This window comes from Primulina huaijiensis, chromosome 10, assembly GCF_012295235.1.
Source record: "Primulina huaijiensis isolate GDHJ02 chromosome 10, ASM1229523v2, whole genome shotgun sequence".
NCBI lineage: Eukaryota > Viridiplantae > Streptophyta > Magnoliopsida > Lamiales > Gesneriaceae > Primulina > Primulina huaijiensis.
In genome coordinates, this window is record NC_133315.1 from 1,667,557 (window position 1) to 1,691,172 (window position 23,616).

At 33.0% G+C, this 23,616-nt stretch overlaps 2 protein-coding genes across 3 annotated transcripts in view; one reads left to right on the top strand and one right to left on the bottom strand.

Moving 5' to 3' along the window:
- Positions 1-2,491: 2,491 nt before the first annotated feature.
- On the bottom strand, positions 2,492-5,488 carry LOC140986866 (transcription factor MYBS3-like). 2 transcript variants are annotated; one of them, XM_073455245.1, is made up of 3 exons: positions 5,201-5,488; positions 3,508-3,716; positions 2,492-2,987 (listed from the first exon to the last, which is right to left on the bottom strand). In XM_073455245.1, the coding sequence occupies exons 1-3, from the start codon at positions 5,481-5,483 to the stop codon at positions 2,619-2,621; spliced, it is 861 nt and encodes a 286-aa protein (XP_073311346.1). In that variant the 5' UTR covers positions 5,484-5,488; the 3' UTR covers positions 2,492-2,618. The 2 variants fall into 2 exon arrangements, with proteins under 2 accessions (XP_073311346.1, XP_073311347.1); XM_073455246.1 differs by having other exon boundaries at positions 5,095-5,428.
- Positions 5,489-22,596: 17,108 nt separating this feature from the next.
- LOC140986689 (histidine-containing phosphotransfer protein 4) overlaps positions 22,597-23,616 on the top strand; it is a 1,940-nt gene continuing 920 nt past the window's right edge. Inside the window, 3 exon segments of the mRNA XM_073455004.1 lie at positions 22,597-22,746; positions 22,972-23,102; positions 23,422-23,544. Of these exon segments, the coding sequence (XP_073311105.1) occupies positions 22,702-22,746; positions 22,972-23,102; positions 23,422-23,544 (299 nt within the window). The 5' untranslated portion in view covers positions 22,597-22,701.

The window sequence follows — 23,616 nt, forward strand, 5'->3', positions numbered from 1 at the left end:
ATATTTATTTAAATACATAATGGTTTTAAAAATTAATTGCAGTTTGAATTCAATCCGATTCAATTCGATTTCAATACAGATTAATTCGAAGTTGTTTGTACCGGGAACATTTTCAAGAAATTATTTGTGGCGAGTATAAAATTATAAAAATACATATTTTTAAAAATATGGCCATCTGATTCCGAAGATATTTGTTCCATTATCAGGTTTTATAAGCAATTTCTGCTGATATCTGTTATCCAACAAATGTCCGCGGGGTGGGTTCAGGCTGATAGCAGGTATATGCAGGACAATGATTATGGCAAACACCGGGCCGGGGGTGCCCCGACTCTTCTTTAGTTACTATGCCATTGCAGTAAACGAGATGTTTTCTCCAAGATGGATGGACAAAATTTTTCGGTTGCTCAAACATAACATAATGAAATTGAAATTTCAATTATTGGTCCCATGCAGGCCACAGACAATACCTCAAGACTGACTGTGGCCATATTGAGAAACTTCGATATTTTCCAAGAAAAGAACTGATATTGGATAGGTGTTGCTGCCCCTTGTGGGGTTCATAATACTCTTTAATGTCCTTTTCACATTTTCCCTAATGTATCTTAATAAAAAAATTAGCTCTAGGGAAGCCACAAGCAATCATATCCAAAGAGCAGGTGAGGGAGATGAAAATAGGCCTATGATGCACGTTGAGTAATGTTCGCCAACCATACATTAACATAAAATCATTTGATCAGACTGATATAATAAATGCTTATGCGCATTTTTTTTCTCTCCTTGTTTCATCAGTGGAAATGGCAATCCGGCACATGAGTGGTCGTTTCACCCCATATGAACTAACAAGAGACGAAGATTCATGCCTTGATACAGTAAGAGGTGTTGCCACTTTCTAACCACGTTATTTTCATAAGAAGATTAACAGTCTCTATATCACCACAAAACTGGCCAACAAAACAGCTGAAATATTTATTGATCTCTTCCCAACCAACGTGTTCTTTACCTCAGGAAATGAAGGCCCAAGGAGTCACAGAGGACAAACTTCAATTGCTTCCTGAAGTAACTGGTGCGTTTAGGCATGCATTGATAGGTGCTAGTGGAGCAGGAAAAACTACGATAATGGATGTCTTAGGTGGTTATATTGAAGGTGATAACAGAATATCCGGATTCCCAAAGAATCAAGAGACCTTCGCGAATTTCTGGATATTGTGAACAAACTGATATCCACTCACCTCAAATAAATATTCCCGAATCTTTGATTTACTCTGTGTTTCTTCGGCTTCCTAAAGACGTTAGCAGTGAACAAAAGACAGTAAGTGCTTCTGAAATCCTTCACATAGTGTATATATTTTTGGGGAAAATCATTGAAATATGCAACAAATTCAATCATGTGCTATTTCTATTCTTTTCAGGATTTTGTGGATGAAGTGATGAACCTAGTTGAGCTAGACAATCTCAAGATTGCAATCGTTGGGATCCCAGATGTTACAGGATTGTCAACAGAACAGAGAAAACAATCGACAATAGTTGTTGAACTTGTGGCGAATCCCTCCATTATATTCATGGATGAACCAACCTCGGGTTTAGATGCAAGAGCAGCAGCTATTTTCATGAGGACAATGAGAAAACACAGGAAAAACTGTGGTTTGCACAATTCATCAACCTATTTTCTCTATGTATCAGTCTAAATTTTCTTCCATTTTGATATCTTGTATGTTAATATGCATCAGTTACTTCTCATGAAAAGAGGAGGCCGAGTTATCTACGCTGGACCATTGGGCCGACATTCACAAAAAAACACAGAATACTTCGAGGTACCACATGCATCACATCCTGAAAGCCATTATCTATCACAAAAAAATAATTTTTTTTTAACAAAAGTCTGCCCCACCCACCCCAAAATATTGTAGGCAATTTCTGGAATCCCGAAAATCAAAGAGAATTAACTTGGATGCTTGAAGTAAGCTTGTTGGCTACAGAAGCCAGACTTGGAATGGTTTTCACAAAATAATACAAATCAGCAACCTTATATCAGTATGTGAAGAAAACTTCAGCTCTAAATATCTAAGGACACATAAGTTACTTGAACTAATTCCACACACTTCCATGTCTCTTCCCAGGAGAAAAAATACTCCAGTAAACGATTTGAGCACACCAGCTCCTGGGGCAAATACTCTGTACTTCTCAAAATCTCCGGCGATCCATGATAAGTAATTTACTGTTACATGCCCTTCAAGGTATTATCTGTGAATTCGACTTTTTTATTTCACTGACCAAATATTGAACTGTTGGCTTTCCAGTATATAGTTTTTTAGTATCAATTAGATGAATATGTGAGTGACATTTTTTTCATTTCTTAAAATAAGAACACAAAAACTCATTTCAGACCGCCTCACGAGTTAATTTTGTGATACAAATATTTTATTTGGGTCCTCATAAAAAGTATCATTTTTTATGCAAAAAATAATACTTTTTATATTAAATATGCGCATGGTATGAATTTTTTCCGGACTGTACATTACAAGAAAAAATTGAATCCAAACCAAGATATGTATCATAGATAATATGGAGGAGATAAGGGAGCAACTATTCTCCCATGTAAACTGCTCACAATCATCGGTTTATGAATCCCCGGGCAGCCTCAAGGAGAGCGATGAAGGCTTGACTGGGAAAGTTCCGGTCCCTCCTAAATTCAGCTCAGGTATGCCTACCATTTCCTTTACTAGTTCTTTTCGAACAACTGGTGCTGGCTTATGTATTAGCGTATGAGACATCCTGGCTTCATCTTCGTTATCAGAAGATGCATTCGGTGGCCATAGTTGGAATGGCAAGGGCATAAAAGCCGGCTTGAGGGTCAGCGTTAGCAAAGGCAATGAACTTTCGATACCTGCTGTCATTCGAGATGATGAAACAATGTGTTTTTCATTGTCCGTGTTGATCAATCGAGATTGGCTGCTGCATTGTTCTGGCGTTGATGATGAGAATGCTTCCTGATATTTAAAACAAATCATTTACTTTCACCATCAATATTTAGTACGTATGGATATAGAATCACTTAGCTAAATAAAGTACTTTATTAGGCAAAATTTTTACAAGGGAAGTGACTACGTGACATTTGAAATAATGACGTGTCACCGAAAATTATATAGGTGTCCGATGCCACATCAAAACTAGGATGGAAAAAGGTTAAAATTGACAAACTGTGCGAGTTACCAGAAAAATATAAATTTCCCTTTTTATAATGTATATTTTTGGGGTATGATGGTCAAAAAGCATTTTTTTTCATCTTCAAAGAGAAGTTAAGTAAGAAGCTTTGAAAAATACACCTTTAGGCTTCCTCTTTTCGTGTCTTTTTAGAACTTTAAAATTATAAAAGTCCAACAAGACATCAGGTTTTCCAAGACAAACATTTATTTAAAAAGCTTTTCACAAATCACAAGTAAAGATTTTTTCGATTCAAACGAACTCTAGCAGGGATTTAAAGTTAGGGGGAGGAGAAGCAACACAAACCATGTCTGATGCCATGTCAAAGAGGCTGCTTCGTTTCTTTCTTCTAGCTGTATTACTCTGACGAATGAAGTACTTCTGTGCGTGGCTAGCTACTTGAGTTGGCGTTCGCGAAGGTACATAGTTTCTTGATATGCCCCGCCAATCACCCTTTCCTAACTTTCGCAGACCACATAAGAATCTTCTATGCTCTTCTTCTGTCCAAGGGGTACCTAGCACCAAAAAAGAAAGAAAAGAAAAAAAAAGAAGACAGATCACTTATTGATACTTAAATAAAATGGAATTATAACAGCTATGTGTTCGAAACATTACATATACCATATCCTTCAATATAACCGAACTCATGCCTAACATGGGTTCATTGATATGGACGACAATCTGATATATCATTGTTGTAAAGAGAGGACATTTTTTACCATCCAAGCACGTGATATAAATCAGGCCTAGTACAAAATTTGATTAGAGTATGAAAGGCTATATAATTTAATCTTTAGTTGAAAGCAAAAACTTCGCATACACTAAACTTACATTTTCTGTTTGTCGGATACCAACATGAAAAGACAAATACATTAAGAGTCCAAGACCATCAAAAGAGTGGTAGTCTTATCTATTCTAACACTACGGTTGAGGAAATGTAAAGATTTTCACAGATACAGAATAAATTATGATCAATAATATCCTGTAAATATACCATCAATGCATCATTACAGAACAGAGAACCTTTGGCTTGGAATCACCGACAACATAAAGCTATAAAAACCTGTGATTGTTATAGGAATGAATCTACAAGAATGGCACTTAGGTTCTTTAGAAGTTTGGTGAGTTATTCTTTTAAAGACGAAAGTACATATGCCAACTGATACGACCAAAATAGATCTTTAAGTTCCACTTTTCGCGGAGGTCTTCATATGTTAAGATTGATTGCAACCAACAAAAACATCTTTTATGGCTATGATTAGAAAATTTTGGCTGGTATAACGACCCTATATGACATAACAATGTAGTGAGATCCTCACATGTATGACTCTTGACTAAAGAACACAATAAAGTCAGTGAGAGACAAATCCCAGCAACCATTCGAAAGATTAGCAACATCCCAATAATATCAACAAAGAAAACAACAGCTTAAATGCAATGCAATTATTCTTACTTGAACGAAATAAAATGAAAGCAATATGAACTTTCCCCCATCCAGAGGAAGGTCCAATGTAATTGAAGGTGCAAATAAAAGCAAATTCCTAGGAAAAGAACATCAGAAAATTTTCATATTTAATATGTATACTAACTAAATTAAGCTGCTCAAAGTTCTTGCTCTGATTTTTTTGGATATATTTTCACATTCAAACCGCAAAATAAAAAATGAACACACAGTTAACCAAATTAATATTACATCAGAAGTGAAGAAGAAACACTGAAATTAAGTGGGAACAATTGGATAATTCATGAATTTGTGTTTATTCAAACATGAAATTAGCTAAACTTAATCACACCGCAAAGCGCAACATTAAAAAATAAATCGCCCCAACATGCAATGCTTCGAAACACTTTGTCAAACTATCTTCTGAATGCATCCAAGAATTCGCAACATACCCCTGATTTGATTCACATGCAAGTCCCAATTAACAACGAAAAATGTCAAGCAATTAACCCAATGAATCTCACATGCAAAGAGATCAAACCCTAATAAAATAAAGACCTCTCTTCCTTTGAACTCGATGAAAAGCAGCATCAACAGCAGACCCACGAGCCGGATCATCCGAATGATAGCCCTCCGGCAAATCCACAGGCGCCGGAGCCAAGGAATTTGAGATCAGATTTCCCATACTCGCACTCTTCTTTGTGAATGATCGATCCGTCAACCTCACCCCAAACAGCTTGACACCATCTTCTCCACCGGCGATCTCGGTGGATGCTTTCGTCGAACAGTTGCGGCGGTAGTGACTATTGCTGTTGCATTGCGAATTCGAACAACTGGTCATTTTATAAAAAAATAAGACAATTTATGTGTATATATATATGTTGTACGTGTGTATGTTTATGTATAGATATATAGATAGATACATGCAGATGTTTGCGTAGAAGTGTGATGAAGTGGGTGGTGGTTCTTGTTTGCATGTGAAAAGGTTAGAGGAAAATGGGGTATTTTTTGAAAAAACATAGTCACCTATATTTCTAAGAAAATGTTAAGTGTATTTAAATTGCACTTGAAGAGTTCATTTTCTTAAACAAATAATTCAAATACATTTGAAAATATCATTTTTTTAAAAAATATAGTTGATCAATGTTATTTTACAAATTTACCTGAGAAAATTGTTGACAGTGATCTTCGTAATCAAGATTAAGGGTATATTTCAAAGTGATTATGATTGCCTTATGTTTTGTTAACCATTTTTTTACAATTTTGGTCTACTGTCCCGTTACAATATATTAGTATCTTTATCTTTCATTTAATAATTTTTTCATGAAAACACTTACACAACATTGGATACGTAAACGATCATGTTAGTGTTACATCAGTGACAATCAGGAAAAGAATTAAAATTTGCAAAAAAAAAATGCATATCAAGAATAAAATTTAATAATATAAATGATCAAAATTATAAAAAAAAACAAATATAATATCCAAAATTATAATTTTTCACATATATTATATTGAGAAATTATAAATGATGGCGCACTCTGATCTATGCCGGACGATGTCATTGACGTTCGGAGGAGCGAGGTACTTGGTAAATTTTATCGATGAACATTCTCAAAAAATTTAGGTGTGGACTCTCAAAACCAATGATCAAGTAGCGGAGACATTCAACAATTTTCTGAACTTGGTTGAACTACAAACATGCATAAAACTCAAATGTATTCGAACAGTTAATGAAAGATAATACATTGGAACATTTGATGAGATATGCAAAAGGAATGGAATCTGACATAAAATGACACCACAGCTCAACGGATTATCTGAGATGATGAATAGAATTTTGGCAGAAAGAGTTTAAAGCATGCTTTCACATGCAAAGCTGACTAAGGAATTTTAGGGTGAGGTCGTGGTTGTTGCTGCGTATATATTGAATCGCTCACCTTGTGTTCCTCTAAATTATGATGTCTCGTAGCAGGTGAAGCAAGGAAAAGAAGTTTTCTATAATCATTTGCAGGTATTTGGCTGTGTTGCTTATGTTCATATACAAAAAGTTGAAGATATAAGTTGGATCTCAAAACAAAAAAGTGTATATTTATAAGCTTGACAATGATCAACTTGGTTAGAAGTTTTAAATTACAGACCTCAAAAAGCCTATAAAAATTCGTGATGTCGTATTTCAAGAGATTGAATTTTCGAAGACAATGGGAAAGGAGATTTCATCATCTGAACAAAATCTGGAATTGAGGTCTTCGACGGTAAATCACAACCGGTTGAAGATGAAGATTTGCAGAATGATCATGAGGATGATGTTGAGATTCGTGTTCACAGTGAACCACCAGCAGTAAGTTCTCGTGGTACATTGACCACATGTTTTGGAAGTGAAGTATGACCCTCAACCAGATATTCTCAAATGATTATATTATACTATTTGACGGGAGAGAACTAGAGAGCTTCGATGAAGCTATTACCAGTGAACATAAGGATAATTGGATGAAGGCCATGTAAGATGAAATGCTATCCTTATATGAGAATGAGACATTTGAGCTGGTGAAGTTGTTGAAAGACAAGAAAGTTTTGAAGAATAAGTGGGTGTTCAGGTTGAAGCACAAAGAACTCAGTAATCAGCCAATATTCAAGACCACATTCTTTCATGGGGTTTTGGAGGATGAAATCTACATGGAGCAACTAGAGGGGTTTGAAGAGAATGAGAAAGAGGACCTCGTGTGCATATTAAAGAAGAGTTTGTACGGTCTCAAGCAAGTACTAAGACAGTGGTACAAGAAGTTTGAATATGTAATAACTCAAAGGGATTCAAAAAAATCAATGCATGCACCATTTTGTGTTTGTCAGGAATACCTCTGATGATGATTTGATGATGCTTCTGCTCTATGTAGATGACATGTTGATTGTTGGCAAAGATGCTTCTGAAATCAAAGGCCTAAAGAAGCAAGACTTTTTCTATGAATGACTTGGGGCCATCAAAAAGAATTATTGGCAAGAAAATCAATCAAGACTGATATGCCAAAAAGACCTGGTTGTCGTAAGAGAAGTATATTGAGAAGGTACTTCATAGATTCAACATGGACCAGGACAAAGCGGTTGGATGTTCTCTTACCAACAAATTCAATTTGAACTCAAAGCAGAGTCCTATTACGGAAGACGATGAAGAAGAAATAAAAAGTGTTCCATATGCTTCAGCTATTGGAAGTCTGATGCAAGCCAAAGTATGTACTCCACCAGATTTAGCTCATTTTGTAGGTGTAGTGAGTAGATTCTTTTCAAAACCAAGAAAGGAACATTAAGCTGCAGTAAAATGAATATTCATATATTTATGAGGCACCTTTAAACATAAATTGAGTTTTAGAAGATAAAGACTTGAGCTTGCATGCTACACAGATGCAGATATGGCCGGAGATGATGACCAAGACATTGTCGAAATGAAAGCTGGAATACTGTAAGGTTGTTGCAGGTTTGATCGAATTCACAAAATGGTCATGAGGAGGATAATTGCTACGAAACAAGCCATTTTTCAAAAAAATCCAACTTTGAATTCAAAGCACGTCATTTTTTATAAATAATTAAAACATGGTTTGAGTTAGTAAAAAATGTTAGTTTGATTGTGTATACAACGATGTATAATTTTTTGTTTTCGTTCTCAAACCTCACCTATAAATACTAATTATTCATTTTTCATTACACCAAAACATAAAATTATCTCATCTACAATCATAAATGCAGACGTGAGATAAATGATTTAACACTTATATTCATAAAACGGCTGAGACACTCTATATTGTTATTTTGTTACGTTTTTTTTCTTGGTTTCTTATACTTTTTCTTGAAATTATATCGCAATTTATATTGTTTCATACTCGAGGAAATTAACTCCACTTAGGTGATTTCTATGTCACTCAGTCTTACATCTCTTCCAAATGAGAATCAGATTGGGGAGAATCACGTTCTCGCATCCGAATTATATTACTTTCGGATCTAGCTAGGGCGTGACATTATCTATATTCACCTTAAACCATCCATGTTATATACTCAATTTGTTTGTGGTTGTTTATGTGTTGTTTAACTAGGTTCTATGGTAGGTAGGTGCATCATGTCCATGTATAATACTTGTGTAAACAAGCCTTGTAATAGAAGAAAATAAAAACTATTATGTTTAAGATTTAAATCCCAGAAAAAAAAATCTGAAATCTCATTTTTAACTGATAACAATTGAAATTGACAGGCTTCTTGAATTAGAATTTATGCCTTTAAAGAAGTTGCAACATATCTTCTTTAGCTTTTAATCAAGTCACTAAAGTTTGAGCTTTACAATTGCATATCTACTCCAATTTTAGTTATATATATTTTGTATATTGTTGGCTTAATCACTTGTCTTGTCGAAGTTCATTTTCTTGATTCTATTACACTGATCAGCATCAACACCACATCACCCAAGTGTCGTCCCCATGGAATAACAATCAATTATTACATAACAAGAGTCCTTTTCAGTTTATCGTATCTTTAAAATTTTGGTAATTCTAAATTTTTTTTTCTGTGTGAGCATTAATATGACATAATACACGACACTGTCGTATCGATACACATTAGTATTTAAAATTTTCATACGGGAAATTGGCCTTCAGTCCCCAACCGTCGATTTTTTTTTGTGTTCGGTTCCTGGGTACTTTTTTAGTACCACATTTCCATATGAAGTGTACCACATTTCCACATGAAGTGTACCATATTTTGTATGACATAGTACCACAATTTTGTGGGTAGAGTTCATTGATTGGAGATTTTTCACCAACTTCCCCTATTTTTAATAAGATTTTTAAATAAAAATATTTTTACAACTCTTGTTAAAAGAATAGAAATTAAATTTGTAAAACTAAGAATCAAATTAAAAAATTCCAAAAGATAAAAATAGGTGGTATTTTGGGGATTGAGTTGTTTTTTTTAAAAAAAAATTAAGATAAGTAAAAGGAAAATGTATAGCGTATATAGAAAAATTCAATTTAGATTAAACCATAGGTTATATGATACAAAATTCTTGAAAACCCATGATTTTTCCTCATATTCCCCTTTTTAATTTGATTCTTGATATCTGATATTTCTTCCCTTTGTACGCGAGATTCTTGTGTTTTATCAAGGCAGAAATAAAAAAGTTATATATTCATACAAATGGAAAAATAAAATAATTAAGTTCAATCATTTGCCACAAAAATGAAAACCGAATAAATGCTCATTCTTGCGGAGAATGTGGCTAAAGAATTAAGAATGATTGGAATTTGGAAAGAAATCTTTAAAGCCAAACTTCATTGCATTTATCAACGTTACATATATTAAAATTTTGAATTATTCTCAATTAGGTATGATTCTATGCTTCCAAAAAAAATAAAATTTATATACTAAAATTTTTGAATTCACTTAGGTAATGTTGCACTATACGTACATTGATTCAGATTTTATACATATGAAAAGAAAATTTGAACTTAATGTATACAGAAATTATGCAATTATTTATTATCAAAAAAAAAATATGTCGTTATTTAAAACTTGTGTAAAATATCGTGATACATGTATAAGGATGATAATGGGTGGACCAAAACACCTTGTCCGTTAAAGTTTTGAAGGACTCATATCCGCCCCGCTCTTACCCGTTGAAATTTAACTCATATTTGATTGGCAAAAACTTGTGTGAAACGGTCTCAAGGATCGTATTTTGTAAGCCAGATCTTTTATTTGGGTCATCCATGAAAAAATTTTACTTTTTATGTTAAGAATATTACTTTTTATTGTGAATATCGGTATGGTTGACTCGTCTCACAGATAAAGATTCGTGAGACCGTCTTACAAGAGACATACTCTATTTGATTTGACTCATACCCGAAGTTCAAAAAATTTATTTTTATATTTTGATATATTTAATTTTTTTATAATACAATCATTAAAAAAATAAAATAGTTCGATTTAAGACTCTTATTACAAAATCAACTCGATCAAATTAATTAGTAATTACATTCTTCTTACATCATCAATCTTTATTCAGATTAATTTTGTAGAATTATGTGTCCATTTGTAAAATATATGTAAGATGATCTGGACAGTGTCTTCTTTAAATGTGCCAACGCATTCATTTGTTTTATATAAAAAAAAAAACCCAAAATTTCAGTTCTTTTTTTTAAAAAAAATAAACTTTAAGGTAATGGGTTCGCTTGTTTCTGTTTATTTCCCTTTAAAAATTCCCACATTTAAATTTTTTCCAGTCTCGTCTCCGATGATTAGTCAACGTGATCTACAGTTAATGGAAAAATCGTTCACATTTAGATGGCTGATTTAATGTGGGGGATGCGACCGGGGAAAACTAGTAAACTTTATGTCATGTCTCGAGATCGATGTTAATCGACACCGGCGTTATTTTACAACCTTACAATTGAAAACAGCAAGCCTCGTAGCACAGTATAAACCAAAAATCAGTTTATTACTCATAATCAATTATAAAATTGTTTTTACAACATAGATTCTTAAAACGATAAAAATATGCAGAAACGTTTACAACTTGAATTAAAACTTAATTAAGCGAAAACTAAAATAAACTTTTTGATTCATCTTATAATCAGCCCCAAAACAGGTCTTGTTCATCTTCCTCGATTTTCTCTTCTGAGTTATCTGGGGAGAGTAGAGTAAATGGTGAGTGATATGGTCGTCACTCAGCAAGTGCAGCCCGTTCGAGCCCATACATAACAAATACACATGAATTTCGAAAATCACACATCATATCATGCATAACATGATTCTCATAGCATGTCATCATCATAAGCATAATTTTGGTCAAGACATTGAGATTCATCTACTTTTCATGGTTTACTGATATCAGTCTTTAATTTTTACTTCTCTAAGGAGACGTGGCCGTATAACGGTTAATATCCCACCGTGTAAGGACCATAAACATATCTCATATTGAGATTTTCACATATATCCAGTTGAATCCTCACAGTGACAAAACATATAATGTACGATATTCGTATCAAGAAGGGGTAGAAACAGAATAATGGTGTTCGACCAAAACTTTCAAAAACGATATAATTCATATACAACATATTTTAAAACAAGTCCACTTACCTTAGACTGGAAGAAAACATGAAGAATTCAAAAATTATAGAAGAATCATGCACCCGGCACTTCGAAAACGTAGTAGCACATCACCCCAAACATCAGTCGTCTTGAAAAATTATTTTCGATTTATTGTACCATTGGATCGGGCTCAAACTTGGACATTACGTTCACAAGTACTTCAATATAAATTATGAACGGTGGAGATCGTGTTTGGAAGTCTTTTTAACAGTTCATGGGCGAAAAACTATAGGTATGTTGTTCCCGCCTAGAATCTGAGCAGTTTTCTTCCGAAGGTTATAAAAAAAACTAACCAGTGGATTTGGCTGATTTTGGATATGTCATGCAAAACATATTGGTGGAGATCGGATTTCAAGCACTCGGTAGAGAGAAATAATTTTCCGAACTTTGACATTATTTTGATGACAGCGGCAGAATTTTGGAGAAGAATTCGAAAATTTAGAGATCAAAACCCGGAAATTTGAGTGTAATATGATATGTAAATTTCTAATGAGTGCTTATCTTATTCATAGAGGGGTGGTTGATAATCTTACCATAATTCGATTGATATATTTCCATAATTTAGATATGCTCATTCCATAAATATTGAGATGCTTCTTCCATAATTTCGAGATGCTTCTTTGCTGAGAAAAACTGTTATGTATGCAATATTTTCTTCCAAATAGATGGATATATAAACCTTAATTCGAGATTAATACATGATTTGCATTGGATTTTAAATTTAATGTATTTATTAGCTTGGAATTTTCAATAACATATATTATTTAATATTTTCAAAATTATTATTTTTACAATAATACCATACCTCGAAAATAAATTTTTACACGTAGCTATATTAAAAAAAATTATATTCCCAAAATTTTGGGTTGTCATACTTTAGGGATTAAGTGACATAATTCATAATATAAAATGTGGGGACTATCATATGATTAATTAAACATCTTGTTATTATCTATGTTATATGTGAAATTTGAGGATTTAGTGGTCATACTTTGTGACATCGAATAATTTTTACGAAAATGCCATATTCATTTCGATAATTAATTTTTTTTTCATATAATTACAATATCACATTCACTTTAAAAATTAAAAAAAATCGCGTATTATCTCTACAAATCACATATAATTAAATTATCCAAATAATAATTAAAAGCTATAAAAAAATTAAGAATCATCTCAATCTATTAATGATCATGGTTATGATTCACATACGTAATTGTTATTATTTTACACACGCATCGTGCATGTGTCGTTCGCTAGTTATTATTTAATTATAGTCGAGGATCTTTTACTAACTAATGTCAATTTAAAATTAAAATTATATTCTCGTTATATGTAGGGGTGTTCATCAGTCGGTTCAGTTCGGTTTTCGGTTCTTTATTTCGGTTTTCGGTTTTACGAATATATAAACCGATATCTGAACCATTTTTCTTCGGTTCGGTTTTCTACTGAAATGGTTCAGTTATTTCGGTCGGTTATTTCAGTTTTTATACAATTATTTAAATTAATAAGATAAATATATTGTAAAATATAATATATTATCTTTTTACATGATTTCTTAGTAAAACATTTAAATATAAAGTCTAAATGAATTATATAAACAACAATCAACTAAATATTATTTAAAATAATTCATCATTCGCTGATATCATCTCAAAAAATATATAATAAAAATAAACTTATTAATTTAATGAAATTTCGGTTTTTTCGGTCGGTTTGGTTTTGACATATATAATCCGCAAGCGAACCAAATAAATTTCGGTTTTAATATTTATATCTGAATTATAAAATTCTATTTTTTGTTCGATTCAGTGTTCGGTTTTTACTATTTTATCCGAAGTTTGAACATCATTAGTTATATGTTAGGATCGAGTTAGAATTTAGAGAGAAGTGAATAAACTCTTTAATTTTTTTCCCTCTAAATCAGTAGATTTTACGCGACCAGTTTTGATAGTGTTTGCTATGCAAGACTTATTTTTGTCAACATTAAATAAACGGTCAGACCACAAATAGTGCAAAAAACGGTTGATGGTTCTTTTGATTGTTATATACTGAAATATATAAAGTCGAAAAGATAAATAAATAAAGTAGAGGAAATGACGCATGATATATTGAAGTTCTACGACATAATCTTTCTAAGTCTCTTTTTCTTCCACTTAGGCACTAGAAGACTTTAGTTTTACAAATCTTTTGTAATAACACGTTTCAACCTTAGGTCTTATCCACTGTTTAAGTTGAAACTTCTAGTGTCTCTTACAACGGTTGAGACCCTTAGTCAAACAACCAAAACACCACAAAGGTAATAAAAGAATGAATTCTAAGAATTCAAAGTGTTTGCAACTCTTCGAACTGTTTCTTGCAGAAAACGGTTGAGTGGTTATCTATAAGCACTGAAAGATCCTTATAGATCTGATAATATCTTGAAAAGAGAGTTGTTGAGCAATATAGAGCATTTGAGAAGTGTGCTCAGAAATCTTTGAGTATACAAGCTTTTTGAATTTTTGCTCGAATGCGTTTTATCTTACTGTTTTTTTTCTTTTTGAATTTTTGCTTGCATTATCTATATATAGTATTGGATGCGAGGAGTCGAATTTTCGGAGAAAATCACGTAAGTAATAAAACTCGATATTTTATGTCAAACTTACCAATTGAAAGTCCAACTTTAGACTTAAACTTCCAGAGCAAAAAACTCAAGGAGTTAGCTCCAAAGAAATCGACGCGATGCAAAATCGCAAGGGCCGAAGTGTAGCCGCTCGTGGAAGCAAAACCTCAGCTCATGAACTCAAGTCTCAAGCTCGAAGTAGCTCCATTCATGATGTCCTAATATAACCACAAATGCATCCAAGAGATGAGCTAAGATTTGGACATAATCAAGATGTAAAAAATGACCATTGAGTGCATCGAGGTGATTGATTATGTATAAAATTTGACCATATGGAGGCTAATTGAACCATCATCATTGGGAATTTGGAAGGCCACACTTAGATGATATGTGGGAGACCTACAAAAAAATTTTAACCTATAAATACCCCACCTTATGTTGAGAATTGACACACAAAAATCCCCCGCAACAACCCTCCAAAGTTCGTCCAATCTCAAGCAAGAAAAGAGTTGTTGTGCTTGTCCAGTTCGAGCAGCAACTAGGAAACATCCAAGGCATTATTCTGCCTAGGAATCTTGTCAAAATCCTACTCGAGGAACTACCCAATTCGCGTCCAAGTGTTGTCTAGGATCGACTGAGTTTTCATCCAAGAATCAAGCAAGATCGAACCGTATCTTTGAAATAACTGTAAGTGGGCTTATATATTGTTTTAAAGTATGATATATGATTTAAAATTTGATATTTGATCGATTATTTTATGTTTTCCTTGGTTCGTACTGCTATATGATATGCCTTGTTTTGATAAGTTCCGATTCGATGGGTCAATCTATATATTTCATTCTGATTTGATCCGTTGATTTCATTCCATTTCGTAATGTTCTTTCGTTCCGATGTGATACATTCGTTTGATATTGGGTTGTCATCTACGTCTCGGTCTCGGTCCCAAGGCGTGACATTGGAGTTTTTTAACGTTCAACGGCTCTTTGTACTATAGGCCGACAATGTGGACATATGATGTCACATACTACAACTTTCATTAAGTTCTCTTTAATGTCTTTCTTGCTTTTGCAGCTTTAAAATCCACATTATATAAAAGTTGTCAGATCGCATACTGATGAGATGCTTTATGTTATAAGAGAGTTGGAAAGATATGTATGTTCAATCTTTCTATTTTAAGTTATCGTCTGATTTGTTGACTTGCACAAGTATCCTTAAATCTGTCAAGCTGTAAATTGCTTTAATTATCTCTCTGAGCAGTCTGGTCGAGTGGTATATTTGTCTTTTTCTACTGTTGGCTATGTCACGCCCCGAAACTCCGGGTCGACACCGGCGTTGTTTAACAATCACACAATCGAAACAATAAGTCTTTGTAGCACAGTGTAAACCGAAACCAGTTTATATATCATAATCTCAAACGAAATTAACTATTGTCTTTACAATTCAAAAACCCAAAACGACAGAGTTTAATACGGAAACATAAAACTAAATAATAATAATAAACTTAAACTTAATCTAAACTCTTGAACATTCACAATCCCCAGAACTGTTCGAACTCTTCCTCCTCGAGTTTTTCTTCGAGCTTATCTGGGAAGGGTTGTAAGGGGGGTGAGTATTTTGGGAAATACTCTGCAAGTGGGGGTATATCGAGCACAATAAAACAACATGCATAAATTTCAAAAAAAATAAAACATGACTTGCGTTCATAATTCATAACACATGCATAACTTTTACTAAGCACTGAGATTTATCTACTTTCTATGGTTTACTGACGTCAGTCCCTAATTTTTACTCCTCTAAGAGGGCGAGGCCGTATCGCGGTTACGTCCCCCACCGCGTAAGGGTACGTCATGGTTGGGATTCCCACCCATATACAGTCGACTCCTCACAGTGCTTAAAACCGTATGACAATACAAGAAATGAGTAGAAGAAGAATTGTACTCGACGAATTTTTGAAAACCGAACACATATGCATAAACCGAAATTTAAAATTTTAAAAACAACGCACTTACAATATATTGGATGCTAAGAAACGTCGGTGTTTGGCTTCGAGAATTGGGTCGCTCTTCGTTCTTACTTGGACGACGCTTCGACTTCTATTTTTAGGCTAACTTCGGGACGATTTTCGGGCAGAGTTTCGGCTTGGATGGCTGCTGAAATTTTCGAAAATTTCAACAAGGAATTTCGAAAATTTGGTGTGAGGATGCTAGGGGTTGATGAACTATTTATAGGGGAGGAGGATGGGGCTAAGTATGGCATACCTCAAATCTCACAATATTTGACTCCAAATCTCCTTGCTATTATCGAAAATTCAGCTACCTAATTAGTGAGATTTATTCCTTGATCTCCTTGCCCTCCATTGATTCGAAATTTAGGCTGCTAGGTGGGGAGGATTTTCAGCAATCTTTGATGATTTGCTTCCAAGTAACTATGTATCTATCCATTACAATAATGAGTCATATATCCTAGTGGGAATTTCGAAATCTAGGGTTGTATCCCACCAATCATGCAATAAATAACTTAACACTCTAATAAGAGGAGAAAATTGTAATTTATTGAGCTTTGATAGTGTATCCCACTTGATTTGTTAGATTAACAATCAAATAGTTATCCATAAAATTGGATTTTAAACTGAGTCAAAATGATTATTAAAACATCTTAAAATTCTAACCAAACATTGGATAAGTGTTTGACTATTAATTTATTCTTGTTTAATCCACTCAACCAAACACACCCTAAGTGTAGCTTAGAGTCAGCATATTAATTCTTCAACTTTTAACATGTTTAAAAAATATTATAGTTTCAAATATTAGTCGGAACTTATGGGATTTATGTTGAATATTAAAGTCTGTAAAATCTCATATTTAGGCTGTACTTGTTCATTCGATAAGATCTGCCATGTTCTTGAACCAGTGGGAGTGCATATACATGCATACAGATATATATCTGTGTATATATTTGTATAATGGAGATTTTATGAGTAAGAGTCATTCCAGGTTGGAATTCTCATCAACATATGATCAGACAGCGATGGAAAAGGGGAATCAAAACCTTTAATTTTGCCAGGACACCAATAATCTCATTCTGATCCCATTCCTCAACCTTTTGCCTTTTCCTGCTTTAACAAAGAATCAGATGTGACCACATACATACCTTTTCTGCAGCAGTAATACAAAGTGAAACAGTGATAATTTATTGGAATTTAATATAGAAAAAAAATGAATTATTTGGTATATCATACATGATGATCAAAGGATCCGGCAATAAATTGATAGATATATGTAATTTATGTAGTGCGATTAATTATATATTGTTTGATACGTAAGTTGAACCGTAAGCTCATCGAATAAGTAAGTACTTACATCATGCGATTGATGACTGATAGCTTACCATGTCTGTGTTATGTTAATTTTTTTAACGAATTTTTGTGTTTGAGTTTTTGTTTTTCTACATTGTATTTTTTTTAAAAAAAAAAAAGGAAAAAACCACAGGAAAGGTATATTCTAGGAAAAAAAACTCTCTTTTAGAGACAAAAAGTAACTTTAATATCGTAAATTTCGTTCCACGCACTTGGGATTTTTTAGAAGTGTTGATGCTGTAATTTCTATTGATGCTGTAATTGAAATTTAATTTATACTTGGGGCAAATGGATAAATGATTATCAAATTTTATTTTATTTATGATGCACTTTAGTTATACACACACACACACACACTTATATATTAAACGAGACACACTTTTACTAACCGAAATGGATAAATTAATTATATAATATCACTCCATCAAAACATGCCAGCTTTAAAATTTCAATATAATATCATAAGATCAAGAATATATTTTAAAACACCCAAAAAATTGCACCAACTCGGCATCACCAACAAAGTCTCCATATACCATGCTAGAACTTTTTGGGATCTTGTCTATACTACATACTACATATATAAAATATATCATGTGGTACTATTATTATATTTGGAAAAAATTTTTTTATGTATTATGTATTGTGGCACCTCAAATTTCTCATGTAATCATACAACATGTTCCATCCTATGCATAAAAAAATTTCTTTTAAATTACCTAATAATATAATGCATATATGACTAAATTAGTGCAATCAACACACTAACTATAGCAGTGTATCAGAAACAGTACTATAAATAGACACACATAACTCAGCTACGACAATGAGCCATACTGAATCTATACATTATCAACTACATGACTTCTTTGACTAGACGCACCTATTCATTCACATATATCATGTCCCAGCACTAGTCATGTAATATGTTCAACAGAAACAGCCCTCGAAACATTAAGGCTACGTTTGGTTTGGAGGATAAAATAAACTAATGATTAGTATGTAAATGATAAAAAAAATGATTGTGATAGAAATGTAATATATAATGTAAAATTGTATTATGTTTGGTATGATTTTTAAGTGTGAGATAATTTTGAATTTTTTGATGAAGTGACAAAATTGCCCTTCTCTTTTTTTTTTCCTCCTTTACTCCGGCTGCGGCGACGGTGTGGTGGTCGGTGGAGACGGTAGTCGGCCGGCCGGCCGGCTGCTGCGGTGGTCGACCGTCAGTAGGCGGCGGCCGGCCGGAGGTGGTCGACCGACGGCGACGGTCGACCTGCGGCGGTTGCGGTATTCCGGCTGTCGGCCAGCGGACGGCGGCGGCGACCATCGGCGTCCGACGGCAGTCGGCCGGCAGCGGAGGTGGTCGGCCGGTGGTCGGTCGTGGCGGTGAGTTTGGATATAAGAGAAGGGTAAAATTGGAAAATATGATGGATTAAGAGTTGGATAAATAATCCTAGGGGGTGAGGAGTGATTATTTTATCACACCTTATACAACCTAATCATTTATAGGAGGGATTGAGTTGGTTAAATAAAAATCGTACCATACACTTGATTAGGTGGGTTTAACAATCATAAACCCACCTAATCCCATGAACCAAACGCCCCCTAAAGCTTCTATATCATAGAGTTTTCTATGTCTTCTTCAATTTTCAAATTATTTGGACTTCTTATGACCAATATATGTCATATTTCATTATTTAAAAATTATTAATTTTTTTTAGTAATATCACATTACTAAATTAACAGATTAGTATATTTACTTTAGCTCATTACATATCCTAAATCAGTTTTGTACTCTGGTTGATAAAAAGTAAGTCTTAATACAATAATTTGGTTTCTTTTTTAATTTTTTGCTTGAAAATTGACATGGTGCATGACATAAAACAATATTCAGTGTTGTTAAAATGGGGATTGATTAAAAGATGGTGAATAAATAATCTCAATAAGTTTTGAGAATATTTTGGTTGTGCTTAGCAAAACTGAAATGGAATTTTCGTCATTTGGGTATCAATAAGTTAGCACTTGGGTATTGTGCATAAAGAAGCTTACTGACACAGTTTGAACACATAAATTATTTAAGTAATAATCAGTTTGGATATGAAATGAAAGCTAAAAGCTGGGTAACTGAATTGTAAATTGTACAAGTTTGCTTCTATATGTTCGGAGACTTGAATAACTACTGCATCACTATTTCTTCTTTACGGAAGGATTTTCACTAGATGGCTTTGAAAATTACATGTAACAACCTGATTTAGTAGATCTTAATACTGCCTAATTAAAATTCCTAGTATATCATAGACTTAACAAAACTTGATCAGTAAACTTTTACTGTCATATTACAAGTATTTCAGAATAAAAACACTATGCACAAAAGATCCTTCATTCTCTAATATAAACTTTTAAGTGAGTGCTTCTGAAAATCTTGACCAGTTTGGCTCTTGATAGCTTGAGAGTAATAGATAATTTTGAAGTCGATACAGCGAGAATGATTGCTCACTTCCTCTATTTATATGCTTCGACCCAAAAATTGGCAAAATGAAATCTGATATCCGTTCCAAATGAAGTAGTTTTGGTCACGTCGTTTTCCGCATCACTGTTCTTTCTAACAATCATAAATTGTGGATAGTGCTTCCGGGATTCTGACATTAATAGGTCATCAAAAACTATACCAGTACGAAAAAAATTTATCCAGCAAATCAGTGTGCCTTGATCCTTAACAAAGTAAACTGATAATTTCAGGGAATGTCTTTTTGTCAAGCTTGACTGATTCAGTTGAGTAAGGTAAGTTGTTGGTTTGAGTAAATGCTCCTCTTGATAACTTGATTCGACCATTTAAGTTTTTATTAATCATCTAAAACTTAATTGATTTAACAAGCATCATGTTAACACTCTACTAAAAATAATTGTTAAAAATGCACTATAGGTCATATTATTACACTGAGATCTGAATTTTATTGATCAAATTATGAAAGTAATATATACTACTTTACAAGATCAATTTTACTATTTTCTCATTTGCATTTACAAAATTTACATCAAACTATTTATTTTACTATAAAACGTATCGAATTAACCGATGTGCATCAAAAAATTCAATTGTAATACACACACTAATGTATTATATTTTAATTAGGAGTTGGGAAAGAATTTATAAGTTTTAAAAGGTAATGTATTATTTGTTTTTGTATTTAAATGTATTTTGATCTTTCTCAATAGTAAAATCACTATCATTACACTTAAAAAGAGAGGATTCTCTTCTCCAACACATAATTGTATCCTCTTTAACCAATTTTTTTGGTGGAATTAATATTCTTGGAAACAGAATGAAATGACAATGAAAGAAAGCTAGGGACATGACATGGACCATTCTCAAAAGATCATCTTTCAATCATTATTGGGACTTCTCTATTTTTATTGGGACACACGTGTCCCTTACAAATTATGATCTTGATCAGTTCGAACCACTAGATTGTATATGGACAGATTTATAGTTAGATCCATATCCACATCGAAGATTATTATTCTTGTACTAACATCGAACTAAACATAATCATAACATGGTAATAGTTCAAAGCATACACAATGTTTGAGTTAATTACAAAAAGTTAGTCTTATTTAAAGTTTCGGGATTTAGTTCGACCTATTCTGATGACATTATCTTTATGATATATAGATCCAACGACTATCATAAAAATATTTTTTATATATGATGTCAAGTTGAACTTCGTAAATTTGGAGCAATGATGATGATCGAATATACAACGATTGGTAGTACTTAATTTGTAATATCTAATTAACCAATTTCTCTATGTAAATTGATTTTGAGAGTGTACCAGTTGGACCATGAATAGATGTCTAGATGTACAAACCAACGGTGTAGAAAAGTACAAATCTTGTATATATGTTTTTAGACGTGGTGGTAACTAACAAAAATCTCAATGAAACGTTATCTTCTGATGGAATAAATATAGATGCGATTCCAAATAATATTATCAATCACCTAGTCGAATTACTAGTTCGATCATGCACGATTAACCGTTCATTCGAGTCGTTCATCAAACTCATCGTTCAATGTTTGGTTCAAGTTCTGTGAAAGATTAGTGACATGCATCTTAACCAATTATGCCGATTTATCATCTTTATATTATACATCATTCATCATCCAAATTAACCGTGATAATGAAAAATAAAATCATGACATAGAGAAAGAGATAACATTATGTGTAGTGAAAAAACGAATGAAAATATATATTAATATTAAATTATTTGAGCAAGAAATCTAGCTAGCTAGCTAACTGAATGATGAAAAAAATTGCCGTTTTTTTTTTTACTTTTTACAATGTTGGTCATCTTTGTTGTTGAATTTCAGTTTTGGTACTCTTCTATCTTTGCTTTTTTATTTCGCTTTATTCATTTTTTGACATACCGCTGAAATGACATCGATAAGACGCTAATGTATGTGATGCTACATAAGTTGTTCCGATGAAAAAAGAATTAAATTGCATAAAAAATTAAATCAGTTATATTCAAATTAGATAACATAGCCACCACCAAACCTAACTCATGGTGATGTCCCTTCCTGAATTTGTCCCTTATTAGTGATTTGAGGGTTTGATTCGTTACTTGTAGCCAAATCATAAGCCCATTGGCATATTCCTATAAACCACATTTTTCTTTTTAGTGCAAAAAGATTCCCTTATTTTTTTACCCAACATTCACTTTGGTTCATGATTTAATCACAATTTTTTTAAAAAAAATATAAGCATTATTTTATGTGTAAGGGAATATACACATGCATACAATGATACAAAGATAGTGTACAAACTTTTTGGCCAAGCTGCTATATAAACCCTATAATTTACTTCAATTTCATTCCCAACTTCAAGCAACAAAAAACACATCTCAAATTATTATTCTCTCCATAGTTTCTTAATTCAAAATCTTCCATAATTTTTATCCTTCGAGCGAGGCATGGATAGGCAGCTAGCCAACATGAAGCAATCCCTGTTTGATCAGGTAAATTACATTACTTCTTCCATTTTTTCCTATTACTTTACTTGATACATTTGGATTCGTACTTAGGCATGGAAGATGAATGAATATATAAGAGAAGTCATCGACTCGTCGTTCCGGAAATCTTTATAACTATCATGAAGAGCCAAGCCAAATCTCGCGTTTATTTTTGTAAGTTGGTAAAGAATCATTGTCATACCTTGAATCGTTCTTTGTGTACATACGTAGGGATATCTGGATGAGCAATTTGTTCAACTGGAAGAGCTGCAAGATGATGCAAATCCCAATTTTGTGGAAGAAGTTGTTACATTGTATTACAGAGATTCGGCTCGATTGATCCAAAATATTGACCAAGCTCTGTGAGTATATCGTAATCAAATTAAGTATTTTATGCTATTTTATTTATTTTTATTATATATATGTGTGTGTGTGTGTGTGTATGTATATATATATGTGTGTAGTTCTATTCTTGGAGATTATTGATTATATATACTTCGTTTTCATGTTAATGTCAGGGAGAAGAATCCGCTGGATNTTCTTGAGATTATTGCTATATACTTCGTTTTCATGTTAATGTCAGGGAGAAGAATCTATATATATATATATGTATGTATGTATATATGTGAAGTTCTATTCTTGGAGATTATTGATTATACTTCGTTTTCATGTTAATGTCAGGGAGAAGAATCCGCTGGATTTTACGAAGTTGGACAGTTACATGCACCAGTTCAAGGGCAGTAGCTCAAGGTAAAAAGAAAATACAATAGAAAAAGGAATATTAAAAAAAAGACTTATTATCAAGTAGACATTAAAATATATATAATAATAAAAAAGAGTAATTTATAAGCTTTTCTCCTGACATTTGACACTGGC

Excerpts from the sequence above, each read along its gene's own strand:
- LOC140986866 (XM_073455245.1), bottom strand. The coding sequence starts at position 5,483 with ATGACCAGTTGTTCGAATTCGCAATGCAACAGCAATAGTCACTACCGC. Across the intron at positions 3,717-5,200 it reads TCGAGTTCAAAGGAAGAGAG|GTACCCCTTGGACAGAAGAA; the intron begins GTCTTTATTTTA and ends TTTTGGTGCTAG. Across the intron at positions 2,988-3,507 it reads TTGACATGGCATCAGACATG|GAAGCATTCTCATCATCAAC; the intron begins GTTTGTGTTGCT and ends TTTAAATATCAG.